Raw genomic sequence first — 15,572 nt, forward strand, 5'->3', positions numbered from 1 at the left:
AGCAGCAGCAGAACATAACAATAACAGTTAATAACAACAGTTAACAGTTAATAACAGTTGCAGGATGATTTACAAAGGTCAGACACCATATGTTTAAATATGCTTTTGCTTTTGTAATGCTTTTGCTATATTTTATACAAATCCTATAGCCCAGACAATCAGTTTTTAAAAAAAGGATCGGACCTTTTCATAGTGAAAATTATTTTAGCTTTGGTGGCAGTCAGATAAAATAGAGGCAACGGCAACTGATGAATTACAACTATTGCAAATTTTTAATGCCATAATCACCTGTACTATTCAGATTTAATGATACAGAGAGATAAACATGTCGTGTCCTTAAAAGCAGATTTTAAAGGATCATCAAAGAGGAGATCGATGCAGATTTTTTATCCTGTTGTTGTGCTGAAACGGAAAGATGAGGGAGTGATTTTTTGACGCTGACTTCGGGAGCGTCGTCGGAAACAGCCGAAGTTGCGCTCGACGTCGTGACGTAATCAACGAGCGACTACGGATTGGATTGTTGTTTCTTCAAATCGTGGTCAGATGAAACTCGGTTTGTTATTTCGCAGACAAGGTACTGTATTGTGATGTTTCTTTTAACTTACCCCGTGTTTTCTTCTTCTTTTTTTTCTTTTTCTCATAAACGTGCTGCAGACCCCGAGTCGCAGCAGCTTCTTTGTCTTTAGACGCGTCCAGCTTCCTACTGAAAATGGAGGAAATGTGTGTAACCGCTGCTTTGTTTTTGTTTTTTTATATATATTTCGCGTGTGTTTGCAAGCAGCTAGCTCCATTGGACTGAATAAGTCATGTAAAACTTATATAGTAGACTTTAGTTAACTCACCAGCCGACGCCTTATGTTCTTATAGTTTACCTGGACGTGCTGCAGTTGCCTCACGCCTGATGTTAGATGAGCTAAGCTAACGCAACTTTCAGGTCACTCGAGAACTTCATTGACTGTTGCAGCAGGTAGTAGTCTTTGGCAAACTGATTTATGCTCAGATATTTAAACATTTGTGCAGCTCAAACATGCAAAGACATAAACAAAGTAGAGCTGCACAAATCTCAGCTACCTGGCTATTTGTCATATGTCTGAGCAACATGAGCGGTGAGAGCTACAGCAACTGAAGCACATGTCAACAGTGAAGCTCCTGCTCATTGAAGGTGACACCACTATAAATAATGAGAATCAAAATGCAAGTTAACTGTAACATAATGGTAAAACTTCAAATCAAAACAAAATCTGCCTTGGCACAGATTTTGCACCATCCTGTGGTCTCCAGAAGTAAAGTCTGGACCTGACTCCCTGATTGTCCATGTTGACAGAGATCAGAATAATGGTATCTATAAAAGCAGATGTTGTATTTATTTTCTTAATTTCTCACAGTCGAACTGTCACCTGCATGTTTGATACTGTAATTTCATATTTTGATCTAATCATCTTAACATGATGTGTCATGATTTGAACAACCGTCCCGTTGCTGTGCAGTTTTTCTTCTTTCTCTCAACATTGACTTGGTGAAATTGAATTGGTTTGGTGAAACCCTGGGGGAAATCTGAGTCACGCCGTGTACATTTAAATAGCAAAGATTTAATTACTGATCAACTTAGAGTGAACTTACTTTTCCCTCACTCTACTTCTTTTTTCTTTTACTTTTTCCATTTGCTCTACTTAGGACATCTCGGTGATGGTGTTCTTCCACGCAGAGTCAAGACACCACTGAGGAAGACCCCGTGACCTGTCGTGATACAATCAAGGAGAGGCTTGGTAACAACTTCTTTCTACACGGGAAGTGCCAGGATAAAAACTACAGGAAGAGCCAAACCACAACATCCTAAACTCCAGAGGACCAAAGAGCAGCAGAGTGACAGGAGTGTGTGAGTGTTGGGGATGGGGTTGTGGAGCCAAAGGAGGGCGTCATGGTTTACAGCAGCTCTGCGGCCTCCCCAATGAAAACAACACCATCAGCATCGCCTCATTTAACCCTTCCTCCTACAGCACCTCCTCTGCAGGCAGCACCTCCTCTGGTGCCTCCTTCTGGAGATACTACTGGTCAGGACCCGACGCACACCCCCAACGCCAAACTCCACAACTCAGACTTGACACAGACCTCTACTCCATCTCCTCCTCATGCAGACGCCCCTGTTGTGACCCCAGCAAATGCACTTAAAACCAATCCAACCCCTGTGTCACCCTGGTCCTCACCACAGACTCCCACGGCCATTCAGCTCGCTATCAATGGCCGGACATCAGGCAGGAAGAGGACTCCTAAGGCCTGCGACTGCTGTGGACCTAACAGTAGTGGACACAATGCCAAAACCGCAGCCAGAGGGAAGGCGAGAGGGAGGGGGAGAGCGAGGGGGATGGTTAGGGATCTCGGGGACACCCCAAAGAGAAAAGTCGGGGGCCAGCTGACGGGTATCAAGAACTTTGATCTGAGCAAGGAGACGTTAAAGGAAGCGGAGGATGAAAACGACAGATATGAGAAGGTACAAGCGGTCCCGGTAGCGACCGATACTCAGTCTCAAACCCCTGTCCGTCCACCCGTCACGCTCCTGCAGGATGGACCGATAAGGAACTGCGTGCCTCCGGATAAAGGGGATGCACAGAAAGATGAGGACACGTTGTCAGAGGGGACAGGAGTTAATGCTGAAGGAAGAAAAGGAGCGGGCGACAGCAGGGATGAGGACACGAGGTTGCTGGGAACGGCGGGCAGGGGAGTGTCGGTAGCTAGAGGAGGAGGCAGAGGTTTTCGAATGCTGGCACCCACAGCGTTGGCATCAAGAATTAAAATAGATATTGGAATAAAGAAGGGAGGAGGCGGCTCCGTTGTCATCGGTTCTACAACGGAGAATAAAGATGCAGTGGTTGAGCATGGAAAGCAAACGGACACCAACGTGGTTAAATCCCTGTTTGGAAATGGAGATACGGTGAACTTATCTGACTCTGAACCTGACGGGGAGGGCAAGGAGGACGGCTCGATCACGTCTGAACTGGGAAATGGACTAATATCTCCGTCACGGCTGTCAGACCCCGCCCCCGGGTCGCAAACCGCCCAGGAGCTCGACTCTGAGATGCAGGTCGACCACCAGACTTCTGACGGTACGGAAGTTTCTTCACCGGTAACTCTGTCCAACGGAAACGTCCCCGCGCCGACGGATCACGACCACAGACCCACACCTATGGAGGTGGAAACGGCTCATCCAAATCAGGGCGTCATAACGGTGTGCAGCGAGCAGCACCACGGGGCGTTAAGAGACCACAAGCTGTACTGTCAGCCGGGGACGTGGGAGAAGGAGGCGGCGGACGCTCAGTTAAAAGCAGCAGAGACGACTGAAGAAAGCCTGGAGCGGCTCACCGACATGGTCCATGGTAGGATGTGTTTTGGAGCACGTGATGACAGAAGTCCTCACTCTACATAAATATGTTCATGATCCTGTCAGTGTGTTAAAATGAAGCTTGGTAAATCATTGGTGTCTTTACACAGTGATTACCTAAAGCAAGAACCTGCTGAGGTGATATAAGCACTTTATGTAACATCCATAAAAAACATGTGGCCGCCTCATCCATGAAACATTAACATGAACTTGATCATAAGTTGTGTTTACACATAATTATCATCATTTATGGAATAACTTTTATTTATAATTGATCACAAAACATAGCTAATGTAGGAAAACTGCACAATAGGACAGACTCTATTAGAATTCATGTTCATGTTTTATATATGTTTGTCAGGGTTACAGACTTACATTATTCAACTCCCCACAGCTCCAAATATTTGGAATATCTGTCGTGGTCATCTGGCCTTAATAATGCACCTCAGTGCCAACAGATACATTGGCTCTCAGGATACAGGTCTAATTTTAGATCCACACACTAATGTTTGTTTATTTTATTTTTTTCCAACTGAATAGACTTGATTAGTAAGTGAGGCCCAGTCACATAAACACACAGGGGCTGCAGGCAGTTTCATTTGTGTTGCAAATTCGATTTTGAGTGGATAAAATTACAGTGTTAGCTCATCAATCTACTCCCTAATGAATAAGTGAAAATATGTATTGAGAAATTTGCGCCAAGTCCTTAAAAATAACAAACTGACATGTTTCCTTTGGAGTATTCAAATCCCGCTTTGCCCCTTTGGCAGCAGTGAGAGTTTTGAATCTTCTTGGCTGAATCTCTACAAGCTTTACACACCTGGATGTTTGTGTGCCGTGAGTAAGCATCTAGTGAGTGCCACTAATGCTCACAGATAAATTGTTTCAACAAGATTAAAGCAACAAAGCATGTGCAAATATCAGAAGATTTTGTGTTATTGGACTTAATCCTATACAAATGTTTTGTATCTACACAGCAGCACAGGCCTGAATCTGATGGAACTACAGTAAAAAAAAAAAGTGTAGTTTAGATCTGGATCTGAGCATAGATAGTAAAACTGTTCATCCTTTGAGCATCACTGCTGATGTTGTCGCTCGTATAATCATGTTACTATGATTTTCTCTGTTGTAGAGTTTTTGGAGAGCTTCTACATAAAGTACGGCAGTTTCATTCCACTCAGTGAAACGGATGTGCTGGAGCACCTGAAGAAGAATGGCAACACTGACCTCAGCAAAAGGTTAGTGCACACTGCACACACACCCACACATACACAATCTGCGTTGGTGCAATCTCATTATACCAAGGACATAACAACAAAGACACATCTCGTAAAAATGGTTTCAGAGGTCATAAAAACAGCAGATTATAAAGTTTTAAACTCTCCAAGATGTGTAAAGAGCTTTATTTTGAAGGAAGTTTGCAGTTTGTGTTAATGAAACAATGTATCGTGTATAGATGTGTCGGTCAAACCTAAATCCCTGCCAAAGTTTGTGTCTACATGAGGAACAACCTCTAAGGGGACGTTGAGGTAGATTTGACGCTTTGACAGCCTTGATTTATACCATATCATTAGACAATTAGATAATTTTTCTGGTCAGTATGGATATAGCTGCTGAAGTCACGTAAAATCGCTCAACAGTTTGAAAATGATGGGCCACCTTTTGTTTTAAACAGGAAACTGAGTTTGGTTTGTAATTTATGACTCAAGCGTTGTTCACACACTATGACTTATTACGTGTATATTACATTCCCAGTGCTGGTCTCTATATGTTTCAGTCCTGTGCCTCTCACATTAATCCAGCAGTAGAGTAGAGCGGATGCAGTGTGAGCGAACAGCAGCAACATCCCCGTTCAGTTTGCCAGAATAAAGGTCACATAGTCAAAATAAACATAGACTGTATATAAAGACATTTTCCCCAAAGAGAGTTGAGGCCCCTCGTCAAAACCGGACTCATCACTCACTCTAACCAATTACCATGGTGTTACATCATTCATGAGCGGAGAGTAGAAGCATGGATTATTACTTGATGACATGTTATATAATATTAACTCTTTAAATCCACCCAGTTGTCAGATTATTCTAATATGTTGCCACAGTCGTCAGAAGGATTTCTTTGAAAGCTGAAGTGCGCTAATTAAAAGGCTTGCATCTTTCCATTTTTGGGAATGTTATTTTTAATCACTAACCTTGCGGCTCTTCTTTCCTTTTTATGTCGTAATTCTTAAAATATCCCAGAAGACACAGTGTAACAGACACATTTGAGGTTTGTGTTTAAAAAGCGGCACTGAATTTCTCCTCTGGGATGTGTTTGTTTTAGGAGACTGGACATCAAAGGGGAGATGACTCGGTACAGGTCGGGACTGGCCTCTGCTCCTGTTGCGGGCTTCATGGTGACGTATAACAAACACACCCTAGGCCTGGAGGACCTCGGCACACTGGAGGAGCAGAACTGGCTTAATGACCAGGTGAGGACAGAGGAAAAGTCTGCCGCTTGCCACATTCCTGCTTAACTCCTGTCCAGCCTTAACTCATTACACACTGTAGTTGTATACAACTGAAAATTACATTTGTTAATTTAAATTAAGTGACACTGAGCCACCTTTTTTAAATCTCTTTTTTTTTCTCTCTTTCTCTCTTCTTATGTCCTGTCAGATTATCAACATGTACGGAGAACTCATTATGGAAGCAACACAACACAAGGTGAGCCAGGGTGTGTTGGGTGTGTTGGCTGCACAAAAGCACCCAGAAGATGATATAAATATTGTTTTTAAACTTAATAAATGGCTATTATAAAGGTCCTGATTGTAGTGTATAAGTACATTCTATTATTTTCTTCTTTCAGGTTCATTTTTTCAACAGCTTCTTCCACAAGCAGCTAGTTGCCAAGGGTTATGACGGTGTGAAGAGATGGACTAAAAAAGTAAGACGATGAAAGAGTTTGGAGATGTGCTATTTTTCACTTGTTTTGACAGAAACTCTAAATGCTGAACCTTGTTATCACATTATAGTTACATTTCCAGCTTTTAATCTGACACTCACACCAGCAGCTTCCCAGCTGATGCAAAAAAAACAAACAAACTCTTAGATCCAGAAAACTATCAGAGGTTTTTATATGGTCTGGTTTCCCCTGTTGGCCGCCACATTCAGGGCTCCAGACTAACTTTATTTACTAGGAGCACAGTTGCTCCTAAGTTTTTAGGGGTGCAAGCAGAAAATTTAGGGGCGCACACTGTAAATCGACTTGCAAAGCAAATATTCACATTTCCTTTTTATTCATAATCCTCACACTTATTGGTCTGCCACCTGTAATAATGGATAACAGCTCCCATGTGTTACCCAAAAAAAAAACCCAAAACAGCAAATTTACTTGTTGCACATGTGCATCAGTGTCAATTAGTGTCAAACCAGTAGATATGAACTAAGAGGAACTTATGTGTATACAAAAGCAAAGGTACGAACAACTGTGAAACAAATATGTATATCAATTAAAGGAGTCAATCAATGGAATAATCTAGAATTAGAAATTAAACTGTGTAACACACTTGTCAGATTCAAAAACGTATTTAAAAATAATATTATTAATAAATATAAAACTGAATTATAAATACCAGTGTGCTCATAAACTGCTGTATGTAGAATATGCAGGTTTTTTGATCAGTCAAAATCTTTAAAATGAGTGAACGGAAAAGGTAGGCAAAATAAGCTAATGCTTCAGCCTACACCTTTTCGGTCAAAGTGCATTGTATTGCTGTGCTGTGTTGTGTTTTGTTTTGTATCTCTACTTTTATTAAGTTTATTGTACTTGTTTTTACAAGACTGATATAAACCCACTAAACTAAAAGTAAATGAAAAATGTACTTGCACTGACTGTCTCAAATTTTAGGGGCAAAATGCCTCCATCTAGGGGCAGCGTGGAGCTCTGACAGTGCAAAATCAGTCTGTTTACTATGAAAAAAAATAAAAATAAAGTCTGACATATGTCCAGCAGTTGGAAGAAGTCAAAAATGTAAAATACTAATGAACCTGTTTGTGGGTTCTTGACACATTTACCACCTGACAATCTGACGGGTGTGTCGTTGTGCGTCGTTGTGCGTCGCTAACGAGCGTCTGCACATCTGCATTGTTTCGTATGTCATGTATAAGTCATGTGTGTCTTCCTCATCGTGGGGGGGGTCATTTCAGGTCGACCTGTTCTCCAAGTGGCTGCTGCTATTTCCCATCCATTTGGAAATCCACTGGTCTCTCGTCACGGTCACCATGGCAACCAAAACCATCAGTTACTACGACAGCCAAGGCATCGTCTTCAGACACACCACAGATGTGAGTGCCTCCGTGCGTGTCAATGTCTTCGGGGTTGAATGTTGTAGAGTAGACCATCGGTTCAGAGTAGGAGGGGAAAGACCGGTGAGTCCAGATCATCAGTGATCCAGCGTCTCTGTTCTCTGACCTGACAAATCATTATCAGACCATCAACACCTGGCAAAAAAAACCCTAAAACATGATAATTATGATCATTCTCTGTCTGGGTTACGTACGTAGGTGTGTGAGTAATGGTTCATAATCATCATGTGTTGGAGGTTTCTCTAGAAATCCAGGAATTTCATCATGAGGCTGTGATGAACCAGAGCCAAATGGAAGGATTATGTTGCACGTAAATCAGTAGATTCATGTTCAGAAACCTCATTTCTATTCTGTTTGTTGTGTTTTAATGAGAGAAAAAAAAGAAACACAACTACTGTCATATTATGGTATGTCAGTATACAAGTCATAAATTCCAACATGGTAATTATCTTGCATTTTGAAAAGCTGTATAAAATGTATGTGCATTTTTAGGGAAGGAGTCGGGACAGCATGAAACTGTCAATCAGCCAGTGTTTTAAACAACCAGCTGGTGGTGATGATGATGATACCTGATGGATACTGAGCCCTAACAAGCACACACCATCAGGCAGCATGTTGCAACAGTGGACCAGAACCAGATTTTGTGGGAAATGCTGCACAGTTGCTGCTGTAAAGATCCCGTTTGTTATCTCTGCAAAACCAAATGCTTTGATATGAGCCCATGTGAGTGGGAGGGGGCGGGGGGGCTCAGTTCGGGACACCAAGCCCCGTTTCAGACTGACAAGTGTGAATTGACCTCATCAAGACTTCTTTCTGTTGTTCACACAAACTGTTTCAGTGATTGTGTGGCACGCACAATTTTCTGGAATCTGAAAAAGTGGTTGAAAATGTTTGATTCAAGTATCATAGATTTACTGTCTCACAGTGGAAATGTGAAAACTAATGACGTTTTTTTGCAGCAGAGGTAATACTAGTCGTTATCATCATTTTCATTGTAGCTTAACTCGGTCCTCCATGTGTGTGTGTGTGTCTCCCCTCTTAGAACATAATGAAGTACCTCCAGTCTGAAGCCAGAGAGAAGGAACAGACAGCTTTCCAGAAAGGCTGGAAAATTACTATCATCAAGGTAAACTCAAATCCTGGTTGTACAGTAATTCCCATGTTGGATGTTGGTCAGATGGAAAAAGTAGAAGCCTCCTTCTGTTAAACGTAAGACTCGTAGTATTTGCAATAGACCGAAAATTGTGTTTGAGCCTGCACAATGTTACTGACACATTCTCTTTCTTTTAAGAAACAATTTCTTACATCATTTAAATACTAAATCAGTGCATACATGTGAATCTACACATACACAGCTCGGTCCAGGAACTAAGTGTCTTTAGTCTTGCTCTGTGCCTCACTCTGACTCGTTGTCTCCTCAGGGTATTCCTCAGCAGAAAAACGACAGCGACTGTGGAGTCTTTGTCCTTGAGGTGAGATATTATTCTTTCCCACCTTAACAGCCGCCCTCACATCCTTCGTTCATCATCCAGTGCTTTTATTTCTTTTCCTGTCCCTGTTCACCACCACCACCACCACCAACCCTACACTTTGTCTTGTTTGTTGGCAGCAAAAGAAACAAAGTAGATCTGTGTCTTTCCTGCCTCGGGTTCCTCCACAAATTTGATCATTGCTAAGTGCCCAAGATGGTTAAAGACGTTGTTAAAGGAGGCTTCTGTCTCTGTCCACGTGTAATATGTCAATCTGGCTGTCGTTTGTTGTTGTGGATTATTAAAGCTCACTCCTCTGCGTCTCTGTCCGACAGTACTGCCGGCGTCTCTCGGTGAGGCAGCCTCTGCTCTTCAGTCAGGAGGACATGCCTCGCATCCGCAAGAGGATCTACAAGGAACTGTGTGACTGTCGCCTCAACGACTGAACAGCAGCTGCCTTCGCTCACCGACCGTTTGCCTGGTTACACAAGACGAGTCTGTCCGAGTCTGTCAGACGGCCTGTTACACAACCTAACGCCACCTGGCCATCTGTTTTTGTTCCAGGGAGCCCTGACTGCCCGGTCTTGCCTCTGCGACTGACAGCAAAAGAGTGCATGTCACATATGGGACTTCTGGCGACCTTTTTGGAGTTCAATAACAAGCCTGTAGCTGAGCAGAGTTTTACTTGCAAATTTGCAAAGAACTACTGATGTGGCCCCCTACTGACCCCTCCAACATGCTGGACCCGCACATTTCAGGTTGCTTTTTTGCGTTCTACATGTTACCCCCCCTTCCCCTCCTCCTCCACCCCTCCCAGGAGGATTTCAACCAAATGGCCAAAAACAGCCGCCTTTAAGAACATGGAGGACTTCTGACTTTGACCGAGGATGCAGGCGTTGGACCAGCCTGGACCAATGGGACGGACTTTCCCTCCCAAAAAAAATGGAGTGGCCTTAGTCTCCCGGATGGCCGTTTTTAAACTAAACAGCATTATTATTATGTTTTATTTTTATGTGGACTAACATGTTAATAAATCAAGCTAGGCTGTTTGATTCAGTGGACCATCTGTTCACTTAAAACTTGAAGGTTTGAGTTGGTTTCGTTCTCTCGGACTACAGATATTTGCACGGTCACAGGCCTTTCTGTCGTGGAGTCTAGATGATCAACTGAATGTACTGTTCACGTTTTCCTTCCCGGCTGCTTCACAGCGGCTCATTTCACAGTTTGGCTGTGGCCTGACACAGGGATTATCCTGTGATATTCATGATAGTTTATGTTCATCAGGTTTTTGACACCTGCTCTCTAGGTCATGTCTTATTCAAATTCCAGTTTTTCCACCACATTATTTCTTCTTTTTTTGTTTGTTTGTTTTGCTGTGATCACATCCTGGTGGTATGTTTTGCACATGCATTTTTTTTTCTCCAGCTGTTTCAACTAAAAGCCATCGATCAGTGATACTTTAACACCAGTGTGAGTTGAAAACGGCTCCTCGTGCAGATTAGCAAATTTTATGTTAATCTGTACAGCTAGCTGCTGAAATGAAGACCACATTTCTTTTCTTTTTCTTTTTCTTTTTTTTAACTAAGACATTTTTATTTCTAGCTTTTTATTGTCACAGCTCAATGTTGATGCATTAACACAGGCACAAAAAGTCATGGTTACAGAGTGGCCTGTTGACAGAGAAACAAGTGGACCTCAGCTGTTTTGATTAAATATTCTGTCCAACCTGAGTTTTCTTCTTATATTCACTTATATGTACTTACAGATTGTATTGTACTTTTACTGGCCTACTACTGTTCATGCTTGCTTTGGCTGAAAACCGCAGCGGTTTCTGGACTGTTTTTATTGTTGTTATTAAAAGGCCAATATTGCTGAGAGACTGAGCAATAATTTGTTGCAGCTTCACTCCTGTCACCTTTTGTGCATTCACAAAAATGCCAAATCGAAAAGGTATATTCAAATCAAAAAGTCAAAACGCAGTTTATTTGAAGTTCTTCATACTATCATTTACAGAGACCCAAAAATAGTAATATGTCATTGTAATGGCAGCAACTGCAGTAATGATATTAAAGGTAACTGTTTTCTCACATTCATTTAGTTTTTTTTAGCTATAATGATTGAGGTTTATTTAAAAAAGAAAATCCTTTGTATAGTGTCCACCTTTATCTCACAGATATTCTTCCTCTCTTGGATACCTCTGGGATCCAGTAGTCATAAAAATAAATGGCCAAGTAAAGATAGGAATCTTCTGAATTAGATAGATATAAAGGATTATACAGCAAACTTTCATTCTCTATTTCCCTTTCAGTGATTGTGTTGGTGAGATCTATGCAGATATAACTGATTAAAAAATGTCTTCATGATGGGAAGACTCTTATAAAGGTCACTGCACTACAGTTTGGGCAGCATTACTGTGTGTTTGCCAGAAGAGGGGGCTCTGTATCAACTGTTCTCATCTTGCCACACTCCTTGTTTTTCCTTTCTTTGGTCTTCCGTCCACAGCACAAGGTCAGAAACATGTCAGTGGCACTGGCCCTGCAGCTGGATGATGGCTGAGTGTTTAGCTTGAGGGTGCTTCAGCGGGGTGGGCACCTCCTGACATGCGCTTGGCCCATGTCAACAGGGGAACAGGATGGCCCCTCTAATCATTAATGCAAGTCTGATTACTCAAGTGCTACTTTAATGTCACAATTAGCATCACATTGGCCTGTAGATCAGTTAACCTTTGGGAGCAGGTTGTTCTGATAATGTGCATTATATAAAGGCATGATTCAGTTGGAGGTATAACGGCTAGGTCTCAGCTTGTAGAGGTGTTTTCCTCAGATTAGCACTATAATATTTGAGGGCTGTGATGCCTGTGATTTGATCCGATTTGTCGAATATTGTGCTGTTGTCAAGGGAGTCACAGAAGGGCTCAGAAGACGTTCGCACAGTCAACCTTTTCCATTATTAGTACATTAAAGCTGCTTTTTTTGTCAGCAGGGAAAATGCAACCTTTGAGTTAGTCTGCAACCATCTGCTGTAGTGCAGCTTTGTAAACTTCGCTTTAGGACAACACAAGCAGGAATATATGGGACAATCTAGGCCATCTGAATTTTGCTATGGTGTTTCAGTTGTGATCTTAAAGCTGCATTTTTTCCCCTCTCTTGCTCCTGCCCTCTGTGTGTAGGTGCACAGCTATGCAGCACGCTAAACCCCACTTCCAATTAAAGTGAAGCCAGGAACTGGTCTTTGAAGTTTTCACTGGAAGCAACTGTGAAAACAGTCTTGGACAACAAATATGGCAGCGATAACAAATCAGAAAATAGGAGGAACTACAGTATATGCACAACTAAAGTTACAGCAAAATATCTTCATTGTCAATTTGAAAATAATGAATTGAAAAGTAAAGAATACTTTTAATTATTCTTATATTGTTCATATATATATGCCTTCAGTGTATGTTTCATGTCTTTGTAATAAACCAGCTGATACATTAGAGACCAAATAATAACTGCTGTGGCCTGTATCATGAATTCATACTGACCCATTAGTAATTTGATTTGAAACTTAAGTGGTAGTTTCAATTTTCTCAACTGAGTCAAAAAGGTGGAATCGTTTTTTTCATGTCAATATGGCAACTTTGAGCATTTATTTTGTTATTATTGGCTCTTTTGTGTGACGATGGGATCCTCAAGTGGTTAAAAGTTATGTAAACTGTATATCTTCTTATACTCAAGAGAACAAAAGGTGGTGTAGATTGGTCCACCTGTTTAACACCTATGATCACATAGAGATGTGAAAAGAGTGTAGACACACCGTAGCCTTCTTGAGTGAGGGTGTCTTTGTCTTCTTCACCCACCAAATGTAATTCAGACAGCGCTGCTAAGTACTGCTTTATCTCTCATGGGGGAACGATAATAGGATGAGCTGAAAGCCTAAGAGACGGGAGAAAACTGCGATCCCTTTGTGAGAGAATTGGGTAAATGATGGCTGGGATCAGTCTGATCTCATCTCCCAGTTGAGCCTGTCCTCGTCTTTTCTCTCAGTCCAAATGTCTCTCTCATCTTTCTGATGCCTATCTGTCTGGAGCCCCCAACTTCAACTTCAGCTTTATTGTCCCAAGAGAAATTCGTTTTTGCTGCCTTGGGCTTAAAATACACACAAAAGCACATAAAACAAAATGTATTAAAAACATATCCCACAGAAAGGACAATGAATGAAATCAATGAAATATGACTCAGATGAATAACAGATCAAGGTCAGAATAAATCCACCACTGCTGATAAATAAAGACTCTGACACCAACAGATAACTCAGAGCTGCTGTCACATTTAATCTTAAAACCGCAGCATTAGGAAGCAGTACCAGTGAAGTGCTATATGTCATTCATAATCTACATATAATATGTCCTCGCCATCCATATGCAAAGCTATGCCCTTCAAATGAAGAAATACAGTCACTGATGTAGCCGTACAATACCTTTTTGTCTGTTCATTAGATGAACCTTCAAAGACTGTGAGCAGTGGATGCAGCACAGCAGGACATAGACAGCATGTCCCTACATTTACTTTCTCTCTAAAACGGTCTGGTTATAACAGAAGCAGAGCAGATTGGTTTCAGGAGCTGGTACTACTTTCAATACTACCCTGGATTTTTGGGGGGTAATTTGGAAAACAATGATGATGAAGTCTCATTAGTTTCAGCCAAATTTTGCTCCAGAAAGAGTAGAAAAAGGAAGAGAGGAGGGGAATTGAGTGACAAGAGGGATTTATTTTGGAAGGATTGAGAGGGAGGTCAGAAAGGGAGGATAAAGCTCAGGGTGAAGGAGGAAAGAAGAGTTTGGATCTTAAAAAGGACACAGAAATGGATATGGAAAAGCACTGAAGGAGCTAGATTAAGGGATGAGAGACGCTGATGGGGGGTTTGGAAGATCTAAAGGGGTCAGTGCTGCAGGAAGTATGCAGTAATCACAGATATTAGTCAGAGAAGCTAAATGTGGCTGAGAGACTTTGCAAGGAGTTATGTAAAGCACGGATGAAAACGGAGGCTTTAATAAAAAAGATCGTTTGATATAAGAAGCTGAATATTCAAATATTTCATTTTCTGCTGTAACGTGTCACCCATCCCTTTGAAAACCACACTCCCTTCGATTTACACTCAGTGGCTCTGAAAGATGTAGAGCCTTTATGTAAACCATATCAGATCTCTTGTTGTATATTCTCAACTTCAGTAGCCTAACAATCATATCACAGAACAGGGTATGGGACACACATAAAGAAACATATCCATACAGGGAACAGGATACAGGCGACAGATCTCAGGTTCATTCATTCAGTCACAGCACAGTGATCCAGCAGTATTTACTTGTCTCTCTCCTGCTGATTGTGTTGGCTGATTCCCATCCATCAGTGGTGTGTGCTGTTGCTTCTCCTACAGAAGTTGATTTTGCTAATCATTTGTCCTTCTTCAGCAGCAGCTTAAGCATCATAACAATGAGCAGCTTCACATGGTGATCCGAGCTAACTGTTCTGCAACAGATGGGCATCTTAATCTTCATCATCATCCCCTCCTCCACCACCAACCCTTCTATCATAGTATGGTGGTGTTTGTGTTTTGTTTTTGTGTGTGTGTGTGTGTGCCAGAGACAGCAGACTGATGCACACATGCATTTTTAAGAACAACATAAACACTGCAATGAGCTGATATTTGCAGCATTAAAACAGGTTTGCATTTCTTTGTTCCATGACAATGGAATGTGAATGTGCTATATATAGAATAACATTTGATTTCACCGTAATGCATAAATGCCACAGATGTAGACTGATAATTACTGTGGCTTCCAACACAGAGGAATCATTTTCAGTATGACTTTTACAATGACACAGACGTCTAATGCTGCTCAGCACCACTGATGCCACAATATGTTGTTTTGCGCTTCTGTTCCTCTTGTCCTTCTACGTGGTTCACCTGTAATGTAAGCTAATTGCTGAAATAACCATGAGTCAATCAGTTAAGTGTCCTCATTGTATTTCAAAAACTACTATATGATTTCCAAACCGTTACTGTCTTTGAAGCACTCTATATATCACTGGTGTTATGGCTTTGAAGATCTCACTGTAAAACTTTTTTGTGTGCACATGCTTGGCATTTCTAGTTGAAAGCCATCCATTAAATTGTCTACACCACTTATCTGTAGCCTACAGGGTTGCAATGGTGCTGAAGCCAGTCTCAGCTGACAAAGGGTGAGGGTGGGGTATTATAAATTCATTTTTATTTAAATGCACACAAAACCATACTATAGCAGCAAGCAACCCAAAAACAAACACTGTAAAGAAATTACCTCTTTGGCAGATTAAATAATAAATGACTGCATAAACACTACAAAATAAAACATGAGTTAAG

At 41.5% G+C, this 15,572-nt stretch overlaps 1 protein-coding gene across 1 annotated transcript; it reads left to right on the forward strand.

The window, feature by feature from the left end:
• The first annotated feature begins 522 nt into the window (after window positions 1-522).
• Window positions 523-11,017, forward strand: LOC310984409 (uncharacterized protein). Its single transcript, XM_083969604.1, has 10 exons — window positions 523-574; window positions 1,675-3,371; window positions 4,509-4,614; window positions 5,696-5,843; window positions 6,031-6,078; window positions 6,221-6,298; window positions 7,561-7,698; window positions 8,762-8,845; window positions 9,141-9,191; window positions 9,524-11,017. Exons 2-10 carry the CDS (start codon window positions 1,919-1,921, stop codon window positions 9,632-9,634), a joined length of 2,217 nt encoding a protein of 738 aa, XP_083825730.1. The 5' UTR covers window positions 523-574; window positions 1,675-1,918; the 3' UTR covers window positions 9,635-11,017.
• Window positions 11,018-15,572: the final 4,555 nt, after the last annotated feature.

Source organism: Trachurus trachurus (assembly GCF_905171665.1).
Source record: "Trachurus trachurus genome assembly, chromosome: 4".
In the NCBI taxonomy this organism is placed as follows: domain Eukaryota; kingdom Metazoa; phylum Chordata; class Actinopteri; order Carangiformes; family Carangidae; genus Trachurus; species Trachurus trachurus.